The sequence below is a fragment of the Capricornis sumatraensis genome, chromosome 14 (assembly GCF_032405125.1).
Source record: "Capricornis sumatraensis isolate serow.1 chromosome 14, serow.2, whole genome shotgun sequence".
Taxonomy (NCBI): Eukaryota; Metazoa; Chordata; class Mammalia; order Artiodactyla; family Bovidae; genus Capricornis; species Capricornis sumatraensis.
In genome coordinates, this window is record NC_091082.1 from 35,006,391 (window position 1) to 35,033,180 (window position 26,790).

At 36.9% G+C, this 26,790-nt stretch overlaps 1 protein-coding gene across 2 annotated transcripts in view; it reads right to left on the reverse strand.

Moving 5' to 3' along the window:
* Positions 1-10,423: 10,423 nt before the first annotated feature.
* Positions 10,424-26,790, reverse strand: part of WDR26 (WD repeat domain 26) — a 38,537-nt gene continuing 22,170 nt past the window's right edge. For both annotated transcript variants that reach the window (XM_068985911.1, XM_068985910.1), the window contains exons 8-14: positions 26,615-26,755; positions 23,377-23,496; positions 21,330-21,475; positions 20,986-21,064; positions 20,585-20,714; positions 16,621-16,806; positions 10,424-12,076 (exon numbers count right to left, since the gene is read on the reverse strand). In XM_068985911.1, the coding sequence (XP_068842012.1) occupies positions 12,051-12,076; positions 16,621-16,806; positions 20,585-20,714; positions 20,986-21,064; positions 21,330-21,475; positions 23,377-23,496; positions 26,615-26,755 (828 nt within the window). In that variant the 3' untranslated portion in view covers positions 10,424-12,050. The remainder of the gene's footprint in view (positions 12,077-16,620; positions 16,807-20,584; positions 20,715-20,985; positions 21,065-21,329; positions 21,476-23,376; positions 23,497-26,614; positions 26,756-26,790) is intronic.

The window sequence follows — 26,790 nt, forward strand, 5'->3', positions numbered from 1 at the left end:
AAATAAGCTACTTCAGGAAGCTCAAAGGACTTCAGAGGACTGTTGAACAAAATGTTTTACCTTCTCATTCAAATATTCTTTTTTAAAAAATGCCAATATTCACAATGTTGTGTTAGTTTCATATTTATAGCATAGTGATTCAATTTTTATTTTATTCCATTATAGTGTATTACAAGGAATTGAATATATCAAGTATTCCCAGTAACCAAAATAGAAACTCCATGTAGTTGAGAGCATCTGGCTGTCAGTTTGCATGTCGTTGGGCACAGAGCAGAGGCTGAGCAGATCAGAAAGTTGCCTTGTTTATAAGACAGGAGCTCTTCTGAAACATTAACTGTGGTTAAAAGCAAAACCACCTTTCTTCTATTGCTTGTCTGTATCAAAGCCAGGAAAGAGGGTGACTCTAGTTTTTTGTTTTTTAGGGGCTCTTCTACAAATGATGAAAAGAGGAAAAGAGCAGTGACTTTTAAGAGCTGTGGTTAAGATGCTAAAGATTAATTTTCTATGCTTTTATCTGATTGGAGAGTTGCAGAGGCCCTTAGAAATCCTTTGGTCTAACTTCATCTTAGAGGTAGAGAGCAGAGCCCTGGGGACTGCATCTGGAATCCTGCTGGTTAGTCTAGTGTTCTCTCTCGCGTATCATTCCTCTTCCCTGTCTGTGAAGACAGTACCCAGGGCTCAGCCAGTGAAGGCTGCAGTGGCGTGCTCCTGGGTGCAAAACACTTTAATCTGTGTGTCCTGTCCTTTTCCTTCTCTCCCTTCAGTGGTAGCAGGTGCCCTTACTGATCATGGGACTCTCAGCTAAGAGAGCTGAGGAAGAAAGATCTAAGGTACAGCTTGGTTTTTCAAAACCTGACAGCCACCTTGTCATGCCACACAGATGACAAAGGAATACGAGTGTCCAAATCTGCTTCCCTACATCTGAACTTTGAGAGATAAGAAAGCTCCCCAATGGAACTTTTTCTTCTGTGGCTCTCACCACTTTCTCTCTGGTATTATGGTCATTTATATGCAATTCATCTCTCCTCCTAGACTGTACACTCGCGGAGGGTAGAGTATATTCTTATTTATGTTTGTATCTTCTTCCTGTTGCTCCTGGCACCTAATACAGTGCCTTGCACACAGAAACAGTAACTGACTGTTGAATGAACGAATAAATCTGACATAGAAGAAGGGGGATGGACTTAGGAAGTAGTTCTGGGTTCAGATTTTCAAGCCCTGCATCTTCCAGTTAAAGTTATTAACCTTCTCAAGCCTCAGTTTCTTCATATGCAAATTAAAGATGATACTACTTACAAGAAAAAAAACAAGTGAATCTGATTGTGTTGTTCTATTGCTCTTTCAGCTTGAAGTCTTAACTGATGTCCTTTACGTCAGAGAAGTCAGAAGTAATGGAGCAACATAATCAAAGTCTCCCGTCTTTTCGAGGCAGTGACATTATGCAATGTTCTAAGACATGCTAGGTTAGGAAAGGAAACAGCTGTATTTGGTGCACTTGAGACTTGTGAACTTTACTCACAAGTAATATTTTGTTAGTAATTGTGATAATTATGTACTAGGTATAATTATTCTCAAATGTAAATAAAATTGTTCTAATATATGGAAACAGGCAGCAAGACAGAAGGGAAATCTGAAATTCTATGCTTATTATCTAGATTGGTGCCACCTGAATGTATGTACTTAGGCCAAATTTACTATTTTGCAATGTAGTGTAACAAAACTTGAAATATTCTTGGTGTAGTGACACTACAGTGGATAAGGTCATTCAGAGAATGGGCTGTTATGCCTTTGTGAGAACTTGTCAGTGAAGCCTTTTGGTTTTAAGGCATATTTACCATGAAAATTCTAAGACAGTAGTCAAACTGTTTTGCTCTGAATATAGTCTGAGGACTGAGGGGCATTCAAAGCCTTAGGGATTAGCCTTGTGAACTTCGGTAACCACAGTAATAATTACCTTTAGGACATAGATGTTAAAGGGATTGATCACTAAGTTGGTACTGAGCTCAAATTCTCTTCAGAATAAATTCTTTGATAAAAGCTGTTTTTGCTTTCAATTGCTTCCCTCTGAAGCTGGGTGAGGAAGAGTGAGTGGGTGGGCAGTCCAGATCAGCTAGCTGAGTTTCAGAGGTTTGATTGTGTCTTCCCTGCTGTGTATTTGGTTTGTTGCTTCCATTTACGGAGCAATCTTGGTTTCATCTGTATTAGTTCCCATTCAACATTAATGCCTAGTCAAAAAGTGAGTAAGCTTAACAAAAACTGAATTTGCTGTTCTCCGGCAGAGCACCTTGTGTGTAGAGGCTGAGAGGACTAGTAAGGTGCCAAGTTACACCCTACTATATCATCTCTCTCCAGCCATCTCTCGTATTCTTGGTTCACTTTTAAACACCCTGTGTTTTATCAGTCCCCACTTTGTTACTGACCCAGGGGACGTAGTTAATCTTAAATATGATATTTTAAGTACCATATACTCTCAGGGTAAGAGACTGGCACTTGAACAAGGAAGGAGCTTGCATCCTTCGTGTGTTTTCACAGCTCAGTTCATTCAAACTGATAACTGTGAAGGAGAGGATGTAACAGGAAATCAAGTTCCAGAGTCTGATCTCATCACTCGATCTATCAGCAGCCCGTTTCACAGACTGGATGCAAGCCAGGTGAGGGCTGAACTCGACGGCCCAGTTAAAAGCAAGTTTGGCTGCCACTGCATCTAATCTCAGAGACCTGCAGGGCAAGGCTAGTCTTCTGGTGTAAGTCTATATAAAACACTAACTTTTGGGAAGACAGTAATAGGACTAGTCCACGTTAATTGGTGATTTTCTATTTTGCCAGCTACAGTAATCAAATGTAAGGGCATTATCCACAACCTACTACCTTTCCTCCCTCACCTATTTTGAAGCCAGTACCAGACATTACATATATAAGGTTCTTAAAACACACACACACACAGTCCCAATATCAGACATAAGTTGGTAACTACTAGTACTAAATAGCCAATTGGTGCTCTGGTTTGCCCCACTGGCTCAAGTTTTAATTTGTTCACATCAGGATCCACCAAAGATCTGTACATTTCACTTGATTAGTCTCTCGTAAGGCTCTTAATCTACTAAAGTCCCTTTTTTCCTTTGCAATTTGTTGAAGAAATGGTTTCATTTGACATAGCAATCAAGTCATTTGTTGTGTAGAACTTGTAGTATTCTGGCTTTTGCTGACTGCATCCTCTGCCATAAACTCTTAAAAAAAAATCGTTTGTAATTTTACTGTGTACATTCTCACCCATCACAATGCTGTCTGATAAGATACTGTTAGATCCTTTCTTAGGTAAGGGAACTAACTTAAGTACTTGCCTAAAGTGACATGCAAGTTACAGGATTTGTATTCAGGTCTGATGATTCCAAAACCACTGCTTCTAACCACTACTTTATAAAGTAATTGAGATATTCATATTTACTGTGGAGGTTTTCTTCTATAAAACTTCATGAGCCTGTTTTATTAATTATATGGAGAAATATCAAGAATTTCAAAGGTGTCATTTTCTTCTATGAACTACACAGTTAATTAGAATCAGTCAAGTGTGCCCTTAAATGTTGTACCTATCTTTGACAAGTTTTAAGTCAATTTTTAATCCAGGGTCAAGTGGCCATCTACAGACCAAGTAAAGTTTGTATGACATAGTGGCTAAAAGCATAAGCTTGGGGGCACCTGGCTTTGAATCCCAGCTCCTTCATACCAGTTAATTTATTTAAACCTACTTCCCTCATTTGTAAAATGGAAATTAGTATTTGCCCCATGAGGCTACCTTGAGAATGAGAATTAAATGAGAATGAAATGAGTGGCTCATCCACAGTGACTGGCCTAAAGCAAGCACCAAATGCATTAGCCCAAAGGAATACCCGTTCTGTAATCGTGTTACTTAACCAACTAGTGTATAGCTTTGTGGTTGAGTATCTGAGTCTTTGCAACCCCATGGACTATACCTATACAGTTTATGGAATTCTCCAAGCAATTTTACTGGAGTAGGTAGCTGTTCCCTTCTCCGTGGGACCTTCTCAACCCAGGAGCTGAGGGGGTCTCCTGCATTGCAGGTGGATGAGCTACCAGGGAAGCTTAAGCGCTGTGGTTGGCCCCTCTCAATACCATTCTTGCTCCTACTTTTAATTCTTGGTCTCAATGCTAAAGTAATGTAGCACAGTCCCAGTTTTCAAAAACCACCAGTAAGTGCCAGCTGACAACATAGTTACCTCATGTGTTAACAAATCTGACTCATGATCTGAAGATGGCTTAGAAATCTAAAAGTTAAAAAGCCTTGAGTCCCACGTGCACCTGGATTTAAGAGTTAAAATCACAGGTTTGGGAATCAAAATGAGTTTGAAAATCCCAATGCTACCACCTATTAACTGTATTAGTTTTCTTAAGCCTGAGTTTATCACTGAAAAAAAAGTGAGCAATACTTGCTTACAGAGAAGTTTAAATAATGTATATAAAGTACCTGGTATCCGATAAGCACTCCAATTATATACACAAACATTAGGAGAAAGTATACAAGGGAAAAGGAAATTAAAACTAAACCAGTTGATTTATCAATCAGTTCTTTCTGGACAAGGAAACAAAATCTTACTGAAAAGGTCTTCATGTGGATCCATTAACAGGGGAAAAAGAACCCATTTAAACATAGTGTGAAAGAACTTCTAGAACAAATTTTTCATTGGTAATAAAATCAAGACCCGTCTTCTGGATTCACAGGCTGAAAACTGGTATTTTTCCATTTGGGGGATGAGGGAAGGTTAGTATTTGGAAACTATTTGGTACACAACTCCCAATTCAATATGTAGCTGCATTTTAATATATTAAAAAGGAAATGAAGCCACACAGACGACTTAAATGAAGAACATTAATATGTTTATTTGAATTGTAGATACCGTCTATCACCATGGCTAACTATATCTTAAATAAGATGTTTTCCCTGAGGCTATAAAAAGATAAAAGGCTTGGACTCATTACATCCACTTAATACAGTGACCAAAGCAGCCGCTATCTTCACGTCAGAAAAGGAAATGCTCATGGTTGGCACACTCATCAAGTCTGAGGGAGAAGAGCCCACTGCCATAAAACCAGTGGCAGGCACCTAGAATTGTTGGAAGTACTGACTGACCACTCCAGTATTCCTGCTTAGCAAATCCCATGGACAGAAGAACCGGGGGGGCTGCAGTCCATGGGACTGCAAAAGAGCTGAATATGACTCAGCATGAGTATGAGTGACAGGGTGATGGGGAGATTTTGTTGAATGTTTACAGGTTTGTCTTTCTGGAAAAAATGTCAAGTCATGAAATGATGTAACTAAAGACCAACTTTTCTCTTGCTTAAGTGGAAGAGAATTGTGTTTTTAAAATACAACTCTCTATTGTCAGATTTATTAAGGTTGGGAAGTTTTCTATACCTGCTGGGATCTGGCATGAAGCTTTAAACAGAGGGATAATCTGACTACGCTAAATCTGCCAAGTGTAGCTGTATATTTAAAGACTCAAGTAGAAAAAGTTCCTCTTGCCTGTTATTAGAGCAAGTGGCAACCATACCTTCGAAGAGGGGAGCAGTGTGTGGAAGCCCGACTCTCTCTGCCTCACCAGTAGATCTGCTATCCTAAGCTGACTCTCCACTTACTACCTGCCAAACACAGATTTTCCACATTTGAAGTTTCTTCTACTGTGCAGAATGTCATCCTTAGCAGTAAAAATCATAAAGCCTACTTCTGTAGTAATTCACTGATGGGCAATTGGTTTTCACTTCCATAAATACAAGCGTACTACATAGCTTTGTATATATTGAATGTGTTCTCCAAGGAGATCTTTAAAGAAGATCTTTGTTATGAAATAGATTTTAATTTCAATTTGGAAATGTATTTTCGTCCCTTGTCAACATTTCCACTGCCTAACTGCACAATTTCAGATGTAGTAGTATTTTTGAAACTTTTCCAGTCCTGTGGCTACTGCTGGGTCTTCCAGACTTGCAGACATATTGAATGCGACACCTTGATGGCATCATCCTTTAGGGATTCCATCGCATCCACTAGTTTTATTAACAGCAGTGCTTCCCAAGGCCCACTTGACTTCGCTGCACAGAATGTCTGACTGGGTGACTGACCACACCATTGTAGCAATCCAGTTCATTAACATCTTTTTGGTACAGTTCTTCTGTGTTCTTTCCATCTCTCCAGCATCCACTAGGTCTCCACCATTTCTGTCCTTTATTGCGCTCTCTTTGGGTGAAATGTTCCTTTGGTATCTCCCAATTTTCCTGAAGAGATCCCTCCGTACCCCTTTGTTGTTTTCTTCTAGTTTTATACACCTTTTCATTGAAGGCGGCCTTGTCTCTGTGCTGTTCTTCGGAACTCTGTGTCTAGTTGGATATGCCTTTCCCTCTCTCCCTTGCTTTTTGCTTCTCTCCTTTGTCCAGCTCTTTGTAAGGCCTCCTCAGATGACCACTGTGTCTGCTCTTCTTTTTCTTTGGGATGGTTTTATTCGCTGCCTCCTGTATAATATTATGGACCTCTGTCTGTAGTTCTTCAGGTACAGTTAATTAGATCTAATCTCTTGAATCTATCTGTTATCTCCACTGTGAGAGCTGGACTGTAAACAAGTGAAGTTTAAGTTGCTCAGTCATGTCCAACTCTGTGACCCCATGGACTATATACAGTCCATGGAATTCTCCAGGCCAGAATACTGGAGTGGGCAGCCTTTCCCTTCTCCAGGGGATCTTCCCAGCCCAGGGATCGAACCCAGGTCAAGGCAGACTGCCAAAGAATTGATGCCTTTGAAGTGTGGCTCTGGAGAAGAATCCTGAATGTCTCTTGGACAGCAAGGAGATCAAACCATTCAATCTTAAGGGAAATCAACCCTGAATACTCACTGGAAGGACTGACACAAGCTGAAGCTCCAATATTTTGGTCATCTGCTGTGAATAGCCGAATCACTGGAAAAGTCCCTGATGCTGGGAAAGACTGACAGCAGAAGGAGAAGAGGGCGTCAGAGGATGAGTTAGCTGGTTGGTATCACTGATGCAATGGACATGAACTTGGGCAAACTTCAGGAGATAATGAGTGACAGGGAGGCCTGGTGCACTGGAGTCCATGGGGTTGCAGAGAGTCGGACACGACCGGGTGACTGAACAACAACATTTTTGAACATGTGGCATATGAGTCCTTTAAAATGCAAATGTTCCTGAAGATTTTCTAAATTAATCCATAATTACATACGATAGCTCTTTAAAAAATAACTGGGTAAGCAGTGCTTTGTTAGACACGGTTAAAAAATTCCAGGTGAATCTATGGATGTCAAATTCAGCAAACTGATTGTTCTAGGTAACAAGTACTATTTAAACACTCAGACTAATGGCTATTTGATTTAACACAGCTACAATTTCTTAATTATTCATTCTGTTTATTGAATTAAAAAGGAGTACAAACAATTGGTTAAGTGCTATGCACTGACATGGAAAAGGTGTATTAAAAAAAAAAAAACCAGAAAAGCAAATCAAAGTTAACGTAGTTTCAGTTGAACAAAAATTTAAAGACATTTAATATACTACACATTTATAAAATAAAAGTTAACAAAGGGTGTTTTGTAAATAATTAGTAGAACAAGTGAAAATAAATATACCAGAGACCTGAAGTTTTTTATGCTTTAATGAAATAACAAAGCAAAGAAATTTAAACTACTAAATATAATCTGAGAGGCAGTTAAAAACAAAAAACAACCCCCCCCACCAAATTTAAGAACACAATCCTTTGAAACATTTAATCAGTCCATAGCAAATAATTATTACATACCAAAAGCTCTAAGTGTTAACTAGTTCCACCACAATGCCATGTAAATCTTGACAATTTAGAAATCTTGAGATCAACACTTAAGTTCTTTTTTTGATCTCTACAGCTTGGTTTGTAAATACACACATGCTTTTGTGGATCTATTTCCCCGCCACACACACACATTTTCAAGGAGCCAATAAAATTTTTTCCACCTGTGCCTAAAAATGTTCTGATTCAGTTTTAGCACATTGACCCTGATGATGAAAATGTTTTTAAGTTAAAGATGGGGACACAATTTCAGTCTTATAAAAATATACCAGTATTAACCAAACCTTAATTCAGAGAGGGCACTTCACGTGTGCACGAGACTGTCAGTAAAACTGCTAAGAACCCAGAACAGCTGCTCCTAGGGCTTAAGTACTCTCTCTCTTTCATACAGATACAACACACACACACATTTTTATACTATTAGTTTCATTAAATCCAGGCTATCTGGACTAAGTAGATAAAAGATGGGTTTTGTTTTTGCAACTATAGGGCAGCTGCTGTAACAATAGCTTAACAACACCAAAAATTTTCAATTAAGTTCACCCTGTTTTTAGAAAGTGTCTAAGTGTAAATGCAAATTCACCTCTTCTCTTAAAGTTAGCGGTTTATATTAAATCAGGTATGGTTTTTGAAATGGAAGTAATGTTTTCGGGAACAACCCCAAAAACGTTGCTAAAATTTAAATGAGAAAGTAAAACGAAACCAAGATAAACATTTTAGATATGGGACAAAAAGGATATTAATAAAAATGTCTTCTTTCCTCCCCATTCAAAAGTAGTCATTCTTCTGCTGTGAAAGAAACTGACATGGATATTTCCCTTTCAAGAGATGTAAGATATATTTACCAGTGTGAGCAGAGGTGTTAGGGTCAGTTCTTGTGTGCAGGAACCTAAAAAAGAGAATTTCAAGATGGGGAGGGGTGGGGAAAAAGGGTTTTCTATTAATGTCATGGAATGCCACTCTACAGGGACAACACTCCTAATAATAAAAATCACCAAATTACTACTAGTGTGATTTCAGATTGATAAAATATTGACGTCATTTTAATTAGTTTATTTTTAAAGTTAGGTAATCCCTTTTTGTTCTCCCACCCACTAAAATGGGCCAATCTGTAGGGGTATTTGCAAACAAAATTTCCTCTGTTTAAACTACTTACCTGGTTAAATAGAACATTTACCTGGCCAGTAACACAAAGTGTAGCTAGCATGAACACTAATAAAATACAGAAATAAAAACTGAGGCCATCTTCCCTCCCAGCTAATTCCCTACTCTTAATTCACCACCCACACACCCATTTTAGGAACCCCATATCCAACACTGTACTATTAATAACCAGTTATTTGGAGGAAAAAGACATTTAATTTCATACGTGCTCTAGCCCTTGATCAATGAATAGTTAACAACAAAAACATTTTCAAGCACATGGAAATGAGCCTACTAACCTGATTTTTGGAGCCAAAATTCTCCACTCTATTTTGATCTATGTGCAAAAAGTATTGGTACTTTTCAGTTTATACATTTGTTAGTATCTTGCAGCTGGCTTGAAAATACTCTCACCTCAAGCCTAGAGACTACAGCACAGAGGTTTCAGTTGACAGCTATGAGTTAGACCATCCTGCCATCAGGTTCTTTGTACCATAAAGCCCTAGGTTTCTTCATGTATTTCACCTTTCTAGCACAGTCGCTGCACGGCACATGCACGAAATAGACGTTTACAGCAAGTTGGCACAGCAAAGTTCCAGTATATGTAGGAAGCTGCCGATTAAGACAGACTTGGAACACAAACTCACCTAGCTGCTACAGAAACCTTTGCATAGTTGTTACTCCATTTTAATGGAGTTATGTTCTTGTAAAATGTGCCTCACTTTGCCTCCACTTTTTTAAAGTGTTCTTAAACTGTATTTCAGAAGCACTCTGAAAACTCAGATCTAGGGGTGGTTGGGTGAAGGACAGTAGACTCTGAGTGCCAAACTGCCCCTGAACGGGCACAAATCCCAGTGAATGTTACAAATGTACCATGGCACACTGTAATGCAATTTGTAAACAGCTGTGGAGTTTCTATGCCCACATTTTGTTAGTGATGTTATCATAGAGATCAGGGTAATTAATGGCTTCAGGGTATACATGAATCACTTAAAATATGAATGGATTTAACTGTACTGAGGTAAACAGAAGTTGCCACTTAATTATATACAGTTACCAATGAAGATTTTATTCAAGCTTAAAGTAAAAAGTAATTTTAGTTAAGAAAAATGAAGTACCAGATAAACTGTAACATATAGTTATTTTAACTTAGAAATATCAAAACAGGAATTCTTGATTCTCTAAGTGGTGGTCTCTGCAAAATGGAGCTTAAAGAAATCTTTTACATTACCAATTTGATAAAATAATCTGCTGACCACGATCTGTCATCTCCTCTTACTATGAGCTTCTGGGAGAATCTGAGCTATTTTAAGGCCAATTTGTGTTTTTCTTTCTTCTCCCCTTCCCTGACTTGACCATTTCTCCCTGCTACCCTCCTGTTAACCACCCCCCACCCCCATCCCACCCACCAAGGAAGAACTCCTGACATCCAAGCCTTTCTTCTCTTCTTTGTGGATCCTGAAGAAGTCTGCTCATGGTAAATAATAAAGATTTGGCTGGGTCAAAAGGAAACAGTGTTAAGACTTTTTCTTCACCAGAATCTTATTTTGGAGATATTCCCACTCTTCTCAATGTAACAGCTATGGTCACCATATTCATCCTCTACTGAAAAGGGGAGGGAATTTCAAAGGAGACCAAGTATGCTGTACTCAGCTGTTATGGGATTTTAAAAGCACAATGTGAACATCAGGCTTCTGGCGTATTTTAAATGTGAAATTCTCAAAAGTGCTTTTCCATGAAGGAAACCTTTCCTTAAACTAAACAGGGAGGGGAGAGGGACACTACCCACAGCACCAGTTTAGAATGAGGTTCAGTATGGCAATATCTGAAAAACTGAGGAGAAATAGTGTTTAAATTTATGTATCCCTATGTCAAAATATTAAGGGCAATTAGAGAAATGATTATGAGGTTTGAAACCCAGTTTAAGTATGTTTGTAACCTGCTGAATTCTAACAAGCTCAATTATACTATAAACTTCCAAAGTGGTTATATCTGCTGATTTCTACTCTCTTGCTAGATGACACCAAAATGATTCCCCAAATGGAGAACAACTTGGAACAAGCTTTGTTGAAAACTTATACGGACTACTGATCTCTCATGTTGGTACAAATTTAAAATGCTCTTTTTGAATCTTGAATTTCTTCAAGATCAGGTACTGATGTTCCTTCGGGAATAAAACAAAAGGGGGAAAATCTTCAAAGCACTACTCTGAACTTTCTGTATAATGTCCTTCCAAGTACTGTTTCTGACCATGTCTCATGTGGTATTCCAGAAGAGCATCAGTTATACTGTGTATCTAAGTCATAGAGGAAACTCTTTTTTAGCTGGTTTAGATTCCAAATGTATACAAATGAAGTCACTTTAATCCTATAAATACTTCTTAATTTATTTTTAAAAAATTGTGCTGTTAACCCTTTTACGGGGCAACAAGCTATGTGAAAAGTACAAAACTTTTTGTCAAATGTAATATTGAGAGTGCTTTTGACATAGTTCACTGGTTTATCATCTGGATCAGTATATACTGCGCAACGGGCAAGGCTAGAATCCATGAACCAAGCTGCAAAGATCTCAAGCTAAATAAGGCGGAAAGATTTGGAGAAACAAAAGAAGGAAATTCTTTCCTATCCAATGTATACTCTTCAGACTAATGCACTCTTTCTATCAAGCCTTCTAAACTGTTAAATAAAGTTTTCCAAACAAGCATTTAAACTTCATTACACAGAAGAGCAACAAGAATGGTATCCTGCCAGACAAAAGGCAGGAGGGAAAAAAATATATATACTGAGTTCAATGGGTAAGCCTGAATGTAGCACAGTTCTTCACAACCGATGGGGGGATAATTCAACATGGTGTCCAACAACGTTCTAACGACGTGCTTCATCTCAACTGGTTACTATGAAGCAAGGTGTAAATGTTTGGCCCCAATCGGGCTTCAGAAATGGTTCTTTTTTCATGACGAGCATGTCAGTCCAGCTATCAATCATGTTTGTTTGCACCAAATCCCAAGCCATTAAAATACGACTAATTTTAAGTTAAACAGAAGTCGTCTGCTCCAAATTCGCCATCAACTATCCATGCTACTGCATTCCTCTGAATGAAGACAAGATGAAATGTGTATTGGGGGAAAAGAAGAAGAGGGGAGGGGGAGAAAAAAGTCACCAGTTAGAAAGTTTTGAAATCAGCATCATGACATCACAAAATACCTTAACATTAAAAAACAATCACATCAAGGCAAATTCTTGGTATTTTCATCATGATCATTAAAACTGTGTTATCTTAGGCTACATATTACAGTCTAAACCCATGATTATTTTGAATATTGGAGAACCCAAGTGAATAATCATATTGGAATCTTATACTTTAAAAAGAAATCTTGAAATAGTTACTCAGAGTGGAAACATTTTTATGGTAGAATAAATAGAGAAGAAAGAAATAGAAGAGAAGAAAGAAATAGAATAGAAGAAAGAACATCAGGCAGTCCAAGGTAAAACTGCATTATAGCTATTGTACTGGGTTGGCCAAAGTTTGTTCAGTTCCCCAATTTTACAGAAAAATCCAAATAAACTTTTTTGTCCAATCCAATATTGTATTCTTTTAGTGGCTCAGTTTGAAACTCTGCAATATTACCCTACTCTGTGTGTGTTTGTGGGAAGGACAATGTGTTAACAGCTCTATTGATACAATTCACATTCACAATGCACCCATTTAAACTGGACAATTCAGTAGTCATTAGCATATTCACATAGGATTGTACAACCATCAAGGCAATCAATTTTAAAACATTTTCATCACCATTAGAAGTCAATCAACAATCCTAAGCAATTACTAGTCTGCTTTCTCTACAGATTAGCCTATTTGGGACACTTTCATATAAATGGAACCACAATAGATACTCTTTTGTGTCTGGCTTCTTTCATAGCATATTGTTTTTAAAGTTCATCCATGTTGTAGCATGTATGAGTACTTCATTCTATTCCATTTTATACAGTCCTCAAAAAAAAAAAAGTGCAGTATGGATTGCTACTTATAATAAAAGGTCAGCAATTCTTTTTTTTGGGAACTTAAGTATTTTTAGTTAAATGACTTATAGTATCTTAGGATACTTATGGTTTTGGAATGCCATTTCCTTAGCTTCATCTACATTTTTCCCAAATGTCTATTCCAAACAGGTATTAATTAGAAAAAATGTTTTCAAGCAGGGGAAAAAGAACTCAGAGGATACCTTAATAAAAGGCATGTAACTAAGTATCTAGTTATAAAGAAGTTGTTTTCTTATTGTAGGTATAAATGAAAATCTTTTAGTGCTATACCTATTTGCAAAGAACAACTGAGAATTGCTTAATTTGACCCAGTTCTTACAACTGGACCAAGTTTGTCTCATCCACCATAATGAGTATCCACAATAATTAAATTACCAAATAGCACTGCAACTCTTATTCCACTGTAGTGGAGGCACAAACATATCCTTAAAGCTATGTCTAAAATAAATCTACTTACAAGGTAAATCTGTTACTATATACCTAGTATTTTCCTAGTTCTTTGTATCAAATGTTTATTTGAAGAAATAATTTCCAAAATGACTAATAAAATTTGAAAATTACATATAATCTCAGTTACAGATCTCTAAAGTATCTATGAGTAGGCCTTGAAACCTAAAAAGGGCCAACAAACAAACACAAAATCAATCAAGATTTTTGCTTTTAGCTAATTTCAGAGGTGTGTTAGTGAAATCATGTCATGTAGTGATCTACAAACACAAAAAGGCCCTAGAATGTTCTGAGTAACTCAAGAGTAGTTTTCAAACTTCTTGAGCTGTGTACCCTACATGCTTTTTACCCTTGTCTTTGGCTGTATATCCTCACCTACCAGTGAGATCTGGTACAGTTTGTACCATACAGATAAAAGCACAGAGAACATGCTTTTAAGCCATTCGTGCTACCCTGACAACCCTCCTCCTCTGAGAATAACTGAGAGCAGCTGGTCATCTTTCTTACTGAAAACACTTAGGTGGGACACACTGTGAACAAAAAAATCTGTTTATCCGTTTCTAGGTAAATTATTTCCTTTTAAGCAAACTAAACATTTCTGCTCTGAAAAAAGAACAGGTAAGTCATTTACATAAAATTTCTCATTATCTCTTCTTTCTAGCATATCTTGCTCAATTAAGCTATGTGCTTAACTTTTTAGCTTTCTGGCTTTGGGCTTTCTTCTGGTATCTGAAAGTAATGGAAAACACCTATTAGACTTAGATTTGAAGACCTGGTAGCACTCTACAAGTTAATTAGTCTTGCCATGCTTCAGTTTTCACACTCCAGAAATGAGGAAAAATACACTTCTCCATTTCTCTTATAGGGCTACACAGATTGGGAAAGACTAGAGATCTCTTCAAGAAAATTAGAGATACCAAGGGAACATTTCATGCAAAGATGGGCTTGATAAAGGACAGAAATGGTATGGACCTAACAGAAGCAGAAGACATTAAGAAGAGGTGCCAAGAATACACAGAAGAACTGTACAAAAAAGATCTTCACAACCCAGATAGTCATGATGATGTGATCACTAATCTAGAACCAGACATCTTGGAATGTGAAGTCAAGTGGGCCTTAGAAAGCATCACTACGAACAAAGCTAGTGGAGGTGATGGAATTCTAACTGAGCTGTTTCAAATCCTAAAAGATGCTGCTGTGAAAGTGCTGCACTCAATATGCCAGCTAATTTGGAAAACTCAGCAGTGGCCACAGGACTGGAAAAGGTCAGTTTTCATTCCAATTCCAAAGAAAGGCAATGCCAAAGAATGCTCAAACTACCGCACAATTGCACTCATCTCACATGCTACTAAAGTAATGCTCAAAATTCTCCAAGCCAGGCTTCAGCAATATGTGAACTGTGAACTTCCTGACATTCAAGCTGGTTTTAGAAAAGGCAGAGGAACCAGAGATCAAATTGCCAACATCTGCTGGATCCTGGAAAAAGCAAGAGAGTTCCAGAAAAACATCTATTTCTGCTTTATTGACTATGCCAAAGCCTTTGACTGTGTGGATCACAATAAACTGTGGAAAATTCTGAAAGAGATGGGAATACGAGACCACCTAACCTGCCTCTTGAGAAATCTGTATGCAGGTCAGAAAGCAACAGTTAGAACTGGACATGGAACAACAGACTGGTTTCAAATAGGAAAAGGAGTATGTCAAGGCTGTATACTGTCACCCTGCTTATTGAACTTATATGCAGAGTACATCATGAGAAACGCTGGGCTGGAAGAAACACAAGCTGGAATCAAGATTGCCGGGAGAAATATCAATAACCTCAGATATGCAGATGACACCACCCTTATGGCAGAAAGTGAAGAGGAGCTAAAAAGGCCTCTTGATGAAAGTGAAAGAGGAGTGTGAAAAAGTTGGCCTAAAGCTCAACATTCAGAAAACGAAGATCATGGCATCCGGTCCCATCACTTCATGGGAAATAGATGGGGAAACAGTAGAAATGGTGTCAGACTTTATTTTTCTGGGCTCCAGAATCACTGCAGATGGTGACTGCAGTCATGAAATTAAAAGACGCTTACTCCTTGGAAGAAAAGTTATGACCAACCTAGATAGCATATTCAAAAGCAGAGACATTACTTTGCCGACTAAGGTCCGTCTAGTCAAGGCTATGGTTTTTCCTGTGGTCATGTATGGATGTGAGAGTCGGACTGTGAAGAAGGCTGAGTGCCAAAGAATTGATGCTTTTGAACTGTGGTGTTGGAGAAGACTCTTGAGAGACCCTTGGACTGCAAGGAGATCCAACCAGTCCATTCTGAAGGAGATTAGCCCTGGGCTTTCTTTGGAAGGAATGAAGCTAAAGCTGAAACTCCAGTACTTTGGCCACCTCATGAGAAGAGTTGACTCATTGGAAAAAACTCTGAAGCTGGGAGGGATTGGGGGCAGGAGGAGAAGGGGACGGCGGAGGATGAGATGGCTGGATGGCATCACGGACTCGATGGACATGAGTCTGAGTGAACTCCGGGAGATGGTGATGGACAGGAAGGCCTGGCGTGCTGCGGTTCATGGGGGTCACAAAGAGTCGGACTCGACTGAGCAACTGAACTGAACTGAACTGAACTGATACAGATGTTCTGCAAGACAGTGTACATGAAGGGCCTAGCAGGTGACTAGGCACACAGGTACACGATGAATCCTAGTTCCATTCTCTTTATCCATCACGCACAGTTCATGCTAGTGTGCTACAAGGTATTAACAGACAGTGATCTGTAAGGATAAAACCATAAGCAAGATCATCCTGAAGTTGTTCAAATTTCATATACTAGCTAGCTTTCATGAGCACAGAAGTATGAAATACTTCTTGTCTAATGAAGCAAGATTTTTAGGAAGATTTTGAAAGTGGCAATACTAACTTGCCTGTAAATGAGGTGGCATATTCCTGCTTATTCTCACCACTGTCATCAATAAAACAAACAAAAAAATGCTGTTGCATATTAGATTAATTAAAACTCCTGTGGAGTGAGATACAGTGTACAATCTTTAAATGAGGGACAAAATCTATTATATCCTACACGTTAAAAAGTGCTACAACTTTATGATAAATTAAGGCAAGGTTTCATTTGGAAAAAAAACATAATACTGTATGACGGTTACCTTCAATATTCTGGTGGTCTATAAAAGGTGCTGGTCCCCATATCCTAACAGTGCCGTCATCTGAGGCGCTGGCCATCATGGATGGAATCTGTGGGTTCCAGCTCACGCAGTTGACTGTACGTGTGTGCCCTGTCAGCTCCGCAATTGGCAGTTCACTACGTTTGTGCCAGATGTAAACCTTGTGATCTGAATAACAGTAATTCAGAAAAAAGTTGGGAAAGTGTAACAGATTAACAAAACTGACTGATTTTAAGTTTTCTGCTCAATACAGAACATTTATCAGACTTGAAAGGACAACAAAAATAATGTGAATACCAGCATATTATTTTTTGAAAAATCCATTTAAATTTTAATAAAATACAGATTTTCCCTGTTAAAAACGATTAGCTTGCAAGTCATCACAGAATCTCCAATATTCTATAATACATAATGTATAATCACAGTCAAGACCTTTGAATATAAAGAAATCTAGGATGAAGATAAATTCTATGGAAATGAGAGGTGACAGAGAAGCAATGTATCCAAACTCAAACATGGCAATTAAGATGACAGCTAAATATTGAGTGCTTACAACGTTCTAGGTGCTAAATAACTCTTATTTAATCTTCACCATCAAGAGGTGGTGCTCATCCCTTTTATGGATGGTGACTGATGAACTGCAAGTGTAAGCAATCTCTTCATGGTTAACAGCTGGTAAACGGTGACCCTGGGATTGAAATCCCGGTTGTCCTGCTCACGTGTTTACTTGTGAGACTAGACAGCTGTCCTACAGCTGTATCATGATATGACTGTGTGGTAGTCTATTTATACTCTCATCAAGTGCCCATAAAAACCAAAAACCCCAACAACTTTGTTTCTTTGGATAAACTAATCTTCATAAACAAAACGAAACAACTGGCTAGTACAGAGCAGTGGTTCAGAGAAAGGGCTGTAGAGTCAGCCTGCTTGGTCCACATCCTCCCTGTGTTCCTGACCAGGTGTGCAGCTGTGGGCACATTTCCCGCTCCCTGCAACTTTTCTTCTGTAGATGGGGAGTCATACTTACCTCATCATGTTATGAGGATAAAATAAGTCTGTATATGAAGAAATGTTTTGACCAGAGTCTAACACACAGTAAACACCATGTATTCCCATAAAGAGTTAACTAAATATAAGTGATGGTTCTTGAACAGACGGCAGAACCCCAGGGTGAGTTAGAGAAGTGTCCCATCTGAAGAGCTGTCACTCAATTACATGATCAATGTGAGAACTTTCAGCAGATGTGCTGCCAACTGAGGAAACTTTACAATGGTGAATAGGTAATAAACTTGTGGTAAAAGAACATGCCCTGGTTTCAAAACTTATAAAGATAAAAAGTTGGAACCACTGTTGAACATTTTTTTGTGTATGGGAAGCAAAAGCTAAAAGGAACTCACTGATACTGAATTTATCTTTCCTAGAAGGTATTTGTTGTTCAGTCATTTTTGAAAATAATTTTCCTTGAATAAAATAAAACTTGAAAAAAAAAAAAAAGCCCAGACTAGCTATGTTTCCCCTTGGACAAAACAAGTCCACAAAGAAAGACTACAGGCTTTCTTGAAAAGTGAGAATGCAACTGAAATCTGCCTACTGAAATCTGGATGAAAAATGCTTTTGTGAACATTGTAAATATCCAAGGAGGATATTTATTGAATATGCAGCAAAAATTAAGAAAGATCTGAGCAGTCAAGGTCAGAATGACAGGCCTTATGATCAAGTTCTGCTTACTTTTATCAGTTTAAGGAATCCAGTGCCAATGCAGAGGAAAAAATAAGTTTTTCTCTTTATTATCAGCATAATGAAAAGGCTGGAGTAATGGCATAACTTTTAGGTGGGAATGCTTCCTATTGCTCTATCTTATATTGACATTCATGATTTTGGGGGTTTGGAAGGTTCTTGGAATGTATTTCTTACAAATAAACAACGAATGGATTACTGTGGACATCTTGGGAGAGAGCATATTTGCTATAACCACTTGGTGTTGAAAACATTTTTAGAGTCATTCTAAACCACCCGAGTCATGAGAATCCTAATCTCTTTCCTTCACAGTTATGTTTCATTTTTAGCCCTAAATAGAATATAATGTGGCTTAATTACATTATTCATCAGGCTTAGTTCTAAAGTTAGTTTGGGCCGAAAAAAAAAAAAGATTGGCATCACTAGGGATAATGGTGTCAATACATGTTTTTTAAAAGTACTTCTAGGCTACATATTATTTTTAGAAAGAGTATAGGGGATTGTCACAGTTGGTAAAGAATCCACCTGCCAATTCAGGAGACATAATAGATGTGGGTTCTATCCCTGAGCCATGAAGATCCTCTGGAGGAGGAAATGGCAACCTATGCTATGGTCCATGGGGTCACAAACAGCTGGACACACACAGACACAGATACACACACACAAACAAACATACACATGCCAGGAAGATCCTCTGGAGGAAGAAATGGCAACCTATGCTACGGTCCATGGGGTCACAAAGAGTTGGGACACACACACACACACACACACACGTGGGTCACAAAGAGTTGGGACACACACACACACACACACACACACACACACGATTGTGAGGCATAATTAAGAGGGGTACGGTCCATGGGGTCACAAAGAGTTGGGACACACACACACACACACACACACACACACACATGGGTCACAAAGAGTTGGGACACACACACACACGATTGTGAGGCATAATTAAGAGGGGTAAAAAACCCCACCAAGGAGCAGGATTAAATAGAGCATGGGGAAGAATCTTCGAGTAGGAGGAGCTAAAAAGCATGTAGAAGGCTTAATATATTTAAATCATATCAAATAGAAACCAATGGAAAATCTAGAAGAAAATAACATTAAATTAACAGATAAAAAAGATTTTTTGATGGGCAAGAAGTGAACTTCCAATTGTTACCTAGCAAGCCACTCTTCTCTTTTCTTAATCTTATCTGAATGAGATTTTTAGGGGAAAGAATGAAGGCATATGCTTCATGTGAAAAATCTAAATCTCTAAATGTCTCTTTGTCCCAATCCTTAAATACACCTTATACACAAAGGAAAAACTCATGTGTCACCTTGTGATCTTTATCAGTTTTTTTTGTCAAGAAAGGGAAAATAGAAACATCTCACACAGTAACTGAACATTACCAAGTGTTCACCAACATAATCCAGGTCCTTGGTCTATCTTGGAAAACTAGATTCAGTTTAAAAAAAAAAATGACTTAAGTAATTTGCTGCTACAGTACTAGAACAGCGAAGTAGGTACTCAAGAAAATGTGTTGAAAGAAAATTTTCAATAACCTGCCATTATTTGTTTCTATTACCTTAAAATGTACAGCAACTTTTAATACTGCCTCACTTATTTGTGCTTGCCTACTTTAAAAAATTTGTTTTAAATTAGACTACTTGAGGCACATACCTGCCTGATATACTGATGTTATTAGACTAGAGTAAGTTATTAAAAAAGGTAGTAGTTAATTCCATAATTTGAGCTTTTCTGAGACCATAAGAATCCCATGGTTTCAAAGAAAATCTAAATTATTTTCTTCGGTCATTAAAGAACCACTGAAGATCTAATTACAATCAATTTTGTCCAAGATCAAGTAAAACATCATTAACCTTGATTTTTAAGATACTATTAATATCTGAAAACCGTTCAATGTCACGAAAAGAAAAATACCTACAAAAGAGTAATGATGTAACTAAATCTTGATTTGACACATGCACCAAACACACTTCCACACAGCCACAACAGGCACTACTGATCTGTGACAATGAGGGACTCAAACCATCTCAAGAAAAGGGAAATCAACAGTGCACTGGATAAATGACTCATACAGTTTCTGATTTAACATCCTGAATTTGTTTGGAGACATAACTACCTTTACAAACAGAATTATAGAACTTTCAGTCCATCTGTATATATCTGTGAATCAACAGAGACACAATTTACCTTCACTGCCACTAGCGATGAAGTCTTCATTATGGCCTCCAAAACATGAATGAATCGTATAAAACCCTTGCGTAACACCTTGATACTTTCTTACTAAAACTCTGTCTTGCAAGTCCCATAAATGAACTCCCTGAAAGCAAAAGAGAATATAGGTATTTATTCTTAACGCAAAAGAATTTTAAAGAGTAATCTGTGACTAGGCATTTGCCTGATGAACATTTCCATTTTCTGTTTATGCAAAATGCCAATGTCCTGAAAAATTTCCAATTGACTCTACAAACTTATGGATCAAACACATGAAGTAAAATTTAAGAATTCATAAAGATATTTGTTTATATCAACTAAAACCCACGAATTTTAACTAAGCTAAATTTTCCTGAGAATTATGTTAATAAACTTACCTGAGTTGCTACATTTAACAAAGCTAATCGGCCATTCTTTGAAATAGTAAAAGACATAATGGGATGATCTTCTTGTACTCTGTAACCAAAAAATAATTTGTCAAAACCAACATACTAGGAATCAAGACAATTATTTAAATACAACAAATTTTGTCTGTAATCACTATTACATACTATATTTCAATCAAGAAAAAGAATCTGAGTTAATAATTACTAAGCACCCAAATTACCAATCAAACCAAAAACATAATAATAACTCTTCTTTTGAAGAAGCAAGTTCTACTACACTTTCGTTTTAATATAAATCAGATAACTGTTGTTTAATGGATATAAAGTATATTTACATGTTTCTATCTGTAAGGTCCTCGAAGTTATATCCCCGAATTCGCTGGTGTGTATCTGATGCCAGAACAGTCTTCCCGTCACTCAAGCACCAAAGACATTGCACTCTCACTCCTTCCCAAGAGTCAAGGAGATTACCATCTAAATCCTGAGGAGAAAATTACTATTAACTTCATTACTGAACAGCACTCAGAAAGCAAACAAAGAACCAAAAGAATCTTTTTTTTACCCCAAAAGAATCTCTTAATATATCTTTTTGTAATATCTATCTTTTCCTGAGACTGATCGCAACCTAGTTGTTCCTTAAGTATTTTCAATCATCAAAATTTATATAAGTCAAATTTCATTACAAAACCTAGGGGGAGGGGGAGAATCTTAGTAAATCTATCTCCCCTTCTATCAAGCATAGATAAATACAATAAATACAAAGAAAGAAAAGAATCCTTAAGTTTCAAGGGCTCACAACTTTTGGAAAAGAATTTAAACATCCCTTTAAAATACACTATACTGGGATTTGTACTATAATATTCAGAAGTTGTGATATAGAAAAAGATAACTAATATGAATTATAGCTGTATAGAACTTAGGAATCTGTTATGATGTTTTTAAAAAAATCACCAAGTTTGTAACATGCTCTACCAAGCAAAGCTCTTAGGATCATTATCTTCCTGAACATTCAAAGCTCTGAGTGGCAATCCTATTTTTACAGGTTAGGGAACTACCAAGTCATGCACCCTGAAGGCTTAAACACTGTAAGGGACGGGAAAGTCAGCAGAAACACACAAGGCCACTTTGAATCCAGGGAATTAAGAACTAATGGCTTAAATGCCAAAATGATGACTAGAGTTAATAATACTGTATTGCATATGTGAAAGTTGCTAATAAAATAAATCTTAAAAATCCTCATAAGAAAAAAATTTTGTAACTATGTATGGTGATGTTTGTTAATAAGACTTATTGTGGAAATCATTCCGTAATACATACAAATACTGATCATATTATGTCATACACCTGAAACTAATGTAACAATATATGTCAATTATATCAATCAATCAATGAAAGTACAGCATTAGCCCATGGAGAGAAAGTCAAGACATAAAATGCTTAAATTAGTATATTATAATGGTACTGACCACTTAAAATAACTTAAAAGAAAATCAGGGGTGTATCAATAAACTGTATTGGGACAACTGGGGGAAAATTAAATGACTTACAACCATGCTGAGATAATAGCACACTAGATTCCATGAGTCTTGCAGTCAGCTTAATGAAACTGATAATTTGTAATGGCAACATAAAAGCTTTTATGATAAATGACCTACACTGAATGATTTGATGGGGTTATGATATTTAACTTTAGTCTTAAATAAATAAATCTAGAAGGATCTATTGGAACCATGGTAGGCAGTGATATGAGACATGAAATCCAGATAATAGGGAGTAATGACACTGCATTTGTATCATTATCTACTTTGTCAAAAGACTTTTTACCTATTACTTACTTTTATTATCCCAACACTCCAAGATTAATAGGGCAGGTAATGATCAGAAGACACCTCAAATAAAGACTGGACAGTTTCCTGGCAACATTCATCATCACTTTTATTCCTCAAATATTTAAAAGTCAGTCTCCTCATGAAATACAGCATTTTTCGGAGGGTGGGGGCGGGGCGGCGGGAGGCCGAGAGAGATACAAAAAATCCAAAGGGCTAAAGACCTCCCCACCAAAGAAATTAATACTAAAACTTTTTGTCCCTATACATAAGAAACTTATTTATTTATAAGAACAAAATGTTTAGTAGGACAATCTTTTTTTAATGTTTCACTAAATTCAAAGCCTATACTTTGTATAAGCACTTGAAATGTGTTTTTAAAAAAGAAAAAGATTCCACAGAAAGTTCTATTGGACAGTGTTTATCTTAGACAGTCAAGTGGGTTTTCATATATTTTATAAAAGTTATCAAGTCAAGTGAATTCTTTATTTTTACAAAACTAAATTTGCTTTTAAGTAAATTTGTAGGCATCTGAAATAGGGCACTAAATACTCACACACTGATAGAACTGCCCACGCTGACCTCCAGTCACAAAGCGTTTCCCATCTGGATTCCAAGCCACACTTGTTAAACTGTCTTCATGAGATTGGCTCATTTTTGTCCTTAGCTCTCCCGTCTACAAGGAAATAAAACTGTGGATGAGATCTTCAAGATACTCCTCTAAAGGGAATGTATAAAGAAAAAGAAGAAAAAGGATAGTAACTGGGATATCTGGTTAGTTTAATACTCCTAATTAGTGAAGTAAACTGTTTAAATTGGCCTTACAGAACAAGACTATAGCATTCAGAAGAGAAATTAAATACTTGAAAAAAACTCAGGAGTCAAACAAAGCCTGGCATAGGTGATTCAAAGAATAGCTATGAGATAAACTTCAAACAGAACTCGTCTTAAATCAATTACATGCATAAATTAAAACACGTAATTTTCCCCAAGTACAATGATGAAAAGCCCAGCACAACATACCTATTGCTTCTGAGTTCTCACTTCTCTTTAGTTCACAGTTCTTTATTTTATTCTAAAATTGTAGTTCATGCAATTAGCAACTCCTTAAGAACATGATTAATAGGCAGAAAAACTATGCCCTTACTCTAGGCCAAGAGTGTAGGTAGTCTAAATTACATTAATTTCATATCCGATATGCTCAAAATGTAGAAGGGAGAATGGGAAAACAAAAATTATTTTTCTGATACACAACTTTATTTCAATTAAAAGTAACAGAAAAGAGTGAAGGACATTTGTACTGTTTAGCATAGTCATTTTAAAGCATTCCCAACTAAGTAAGACTATTTAGTTGGTTACAACCCTCAGATATCCTCCTGTTATTTTTTCTAAGTTATTCAACTTAGAAGGTAGACACATACCATTTAATCTAGTCTTGATTCCATTTTGTTCATGGATTAGAAACAGGATCTGAGAGATTAGAGCTGCCCTTGGGATAATAAAAAGTACATGGGCATAATTTTCCTGTGAGAAATGGGTAATCAAATTAAAAAAAAAAAAGAAAAAAAAAAGGGTGCATGATCAGGAAATGGGGCCAAGTAATAAAAGCAAAGAGGGCACAAAAACCAGAATGTCTTCCTTACACTGAAAAAGAAAAAAAAAATTCAGCAGTCTTAAACCCTTCCCCCCATATTGTTAACTATTCTCAAGTCACGATCTTTTGATATAAATGGGTAAAAAAAAAAAAAATTAGAAACACAAATACATATGCAACAACTGAATCTTCAGCATTTTCTATTTATAGTAAGTTCTGAAGGCAGAAATGGTCTTTTCTTCTGTTATGCTCAGGACTGTTTGAGTATGAGGACATTACAGGTATCCCCAGAATTTTGAAAGTTTGCTTTGTACCACTTGGCTTTTACAAAGATCTACATTAGTACCTGTTTTTGCCAAGCAAAAGACATCTGAAGAGGATGTTTGCTTTTACGAAAAATGTCTGTGCAAAGTGAAAACAGTGTTTTGCAGGGAGTTGTTACAGAGGCAGCATACACTCTGAAGAGTGAGAGTGGCTCCTTCCCAGGAACTACACTCAGCATCTCAGCATCAAGCTGCCATGGCTTTGAGCTATGTGAGCACCTGTGCTTTATCTTGATTTATTTTGTGCATGCTTTAGTAAGATGTGTCCTAAGGTAACTGCTTCTTTATGCCATTTTAGCTTATGAAAAATTTCACAGGAATAATTACTTTCAGGTAGCAGGGGAAACCTGTAATGAGCAGTCTACATAAAATCTAAAAGAAGCAATTTTGAAAACTGACTTAAAAGGACCACCCTTTTAGAACAAGTCTATAACATAACACACAGTAAAACAGTTAAGCTATAATAGTCAACTGTCCAGAAATTCAAAATTGAATTTAAAGAAGACTATACAGGCTGACTCTCTGTTGTGGCACTATGACCATACACTTCTTCTCCCTTTGAGGGGTGGAAATTGTCTTTTAGGTCAGATTCATTTTAAGCTTGAGAAGCCATCTGATCTACTCTGTGCTTTGCCACCCTGAGCCCAATCACAAATACAACACTGATTCAACACTAGTTTGATAAAAATGGCATAGACACATTTTGGGAACAACTGGGGATTTTTAAATTATCAGACAAATATTAGAGAATTATAGGTAAGATAATGGCATTTGATTATGCAGGAAAATATTACTGTTAAGGAGATACATGTTTAAATAGTGGTAAAATTTAATCTACTTCCAGATGTTTTGGGTATAGATATATAAATATGTATGTCTGTATGCATGCGTGTATATACACACAAAATGTAACAAAATGTTAATAACATCTGCTGAATCTATAGTGGCACAGATACAGGTCATCACTATATTCATATTTCAACCTTTCTCAATATTTCAAAATTTTCTTAATAAAAAAACTGGGGTGAAACATAAATCTTACTGTAGAATTAGATTTATGGCACAGGTACATTTTAGTATTCATCTGTCTCCTATACCATCTTATTGAGTCATTTCTACGGAGCTTTTATCTTTACTCTTGATAAAAATCAATTTACACAGGGGTCCCTAAACTCAAAACCATATCCCATCAGCTTATACTTTTACACCCAAACTGTAGCCTGAACTATTCCCCTGCCAAGAAGTTAAAAAAAAAAATCATTTAACCAGCCAGCTTATGGAAGAAACTTAAAAATAATTTAAAATGATTAACTAGAAGGTTTCCAAAATAGAGCCAATAGATGATAGGGTGAACTCAGTGCTGAGTTTTTCTAAAATGGAACTCTAGGTAAAGTGTTTAAGTTTTCATTTGGAAACTACAATAATACTCTTGATAGTAAGTACTGTAAACATCATTTAAATCTACTAAACTAGACTGTAACATTAAATATAGGTAAGGAAACGGTGCAATTGCCACTGGGATGGAAAGTGTGGTCATGTCCATGTTTCCACACTTGAAAGTAAGTTTTATATAAAACTGTGCAACCTCAAAGCAACTGTGAAATCTTTACTGAGGCACAAAGTATCACAGTAAAATAGTACATATTACAAACTACAAAGTACAACATCCCTAAAAATACCTACTGATCATTCTTTCAAAAATGCTCAACAAAATATTTAAATTTATAAATCTGGACACCTGGGTTCCATTTGATGAATTAATTATCTTTTATAAGAAATACATCATGGGAATTTAGGTTGAATGAATAAAGTTATAACAAAGATGTGCAGTATGATTATACTTTATAAAGACTAAACCAAGGATAAAATTTGCTCACTTGTACATTCCAAAGCCAAAGCTCAGAGCAGTCATCTGGGCCACAGGCAACAAGATAGTTGTCGTCAGGACTCCATGCAATATAAGAAACGCCGTAAGCATGTCCTTCTAATGTTTTAAGCAGTTTTAGCAGGTGTGTATCCTAGGAGAGAAAACAGACAACTCAGTTAACTCTCA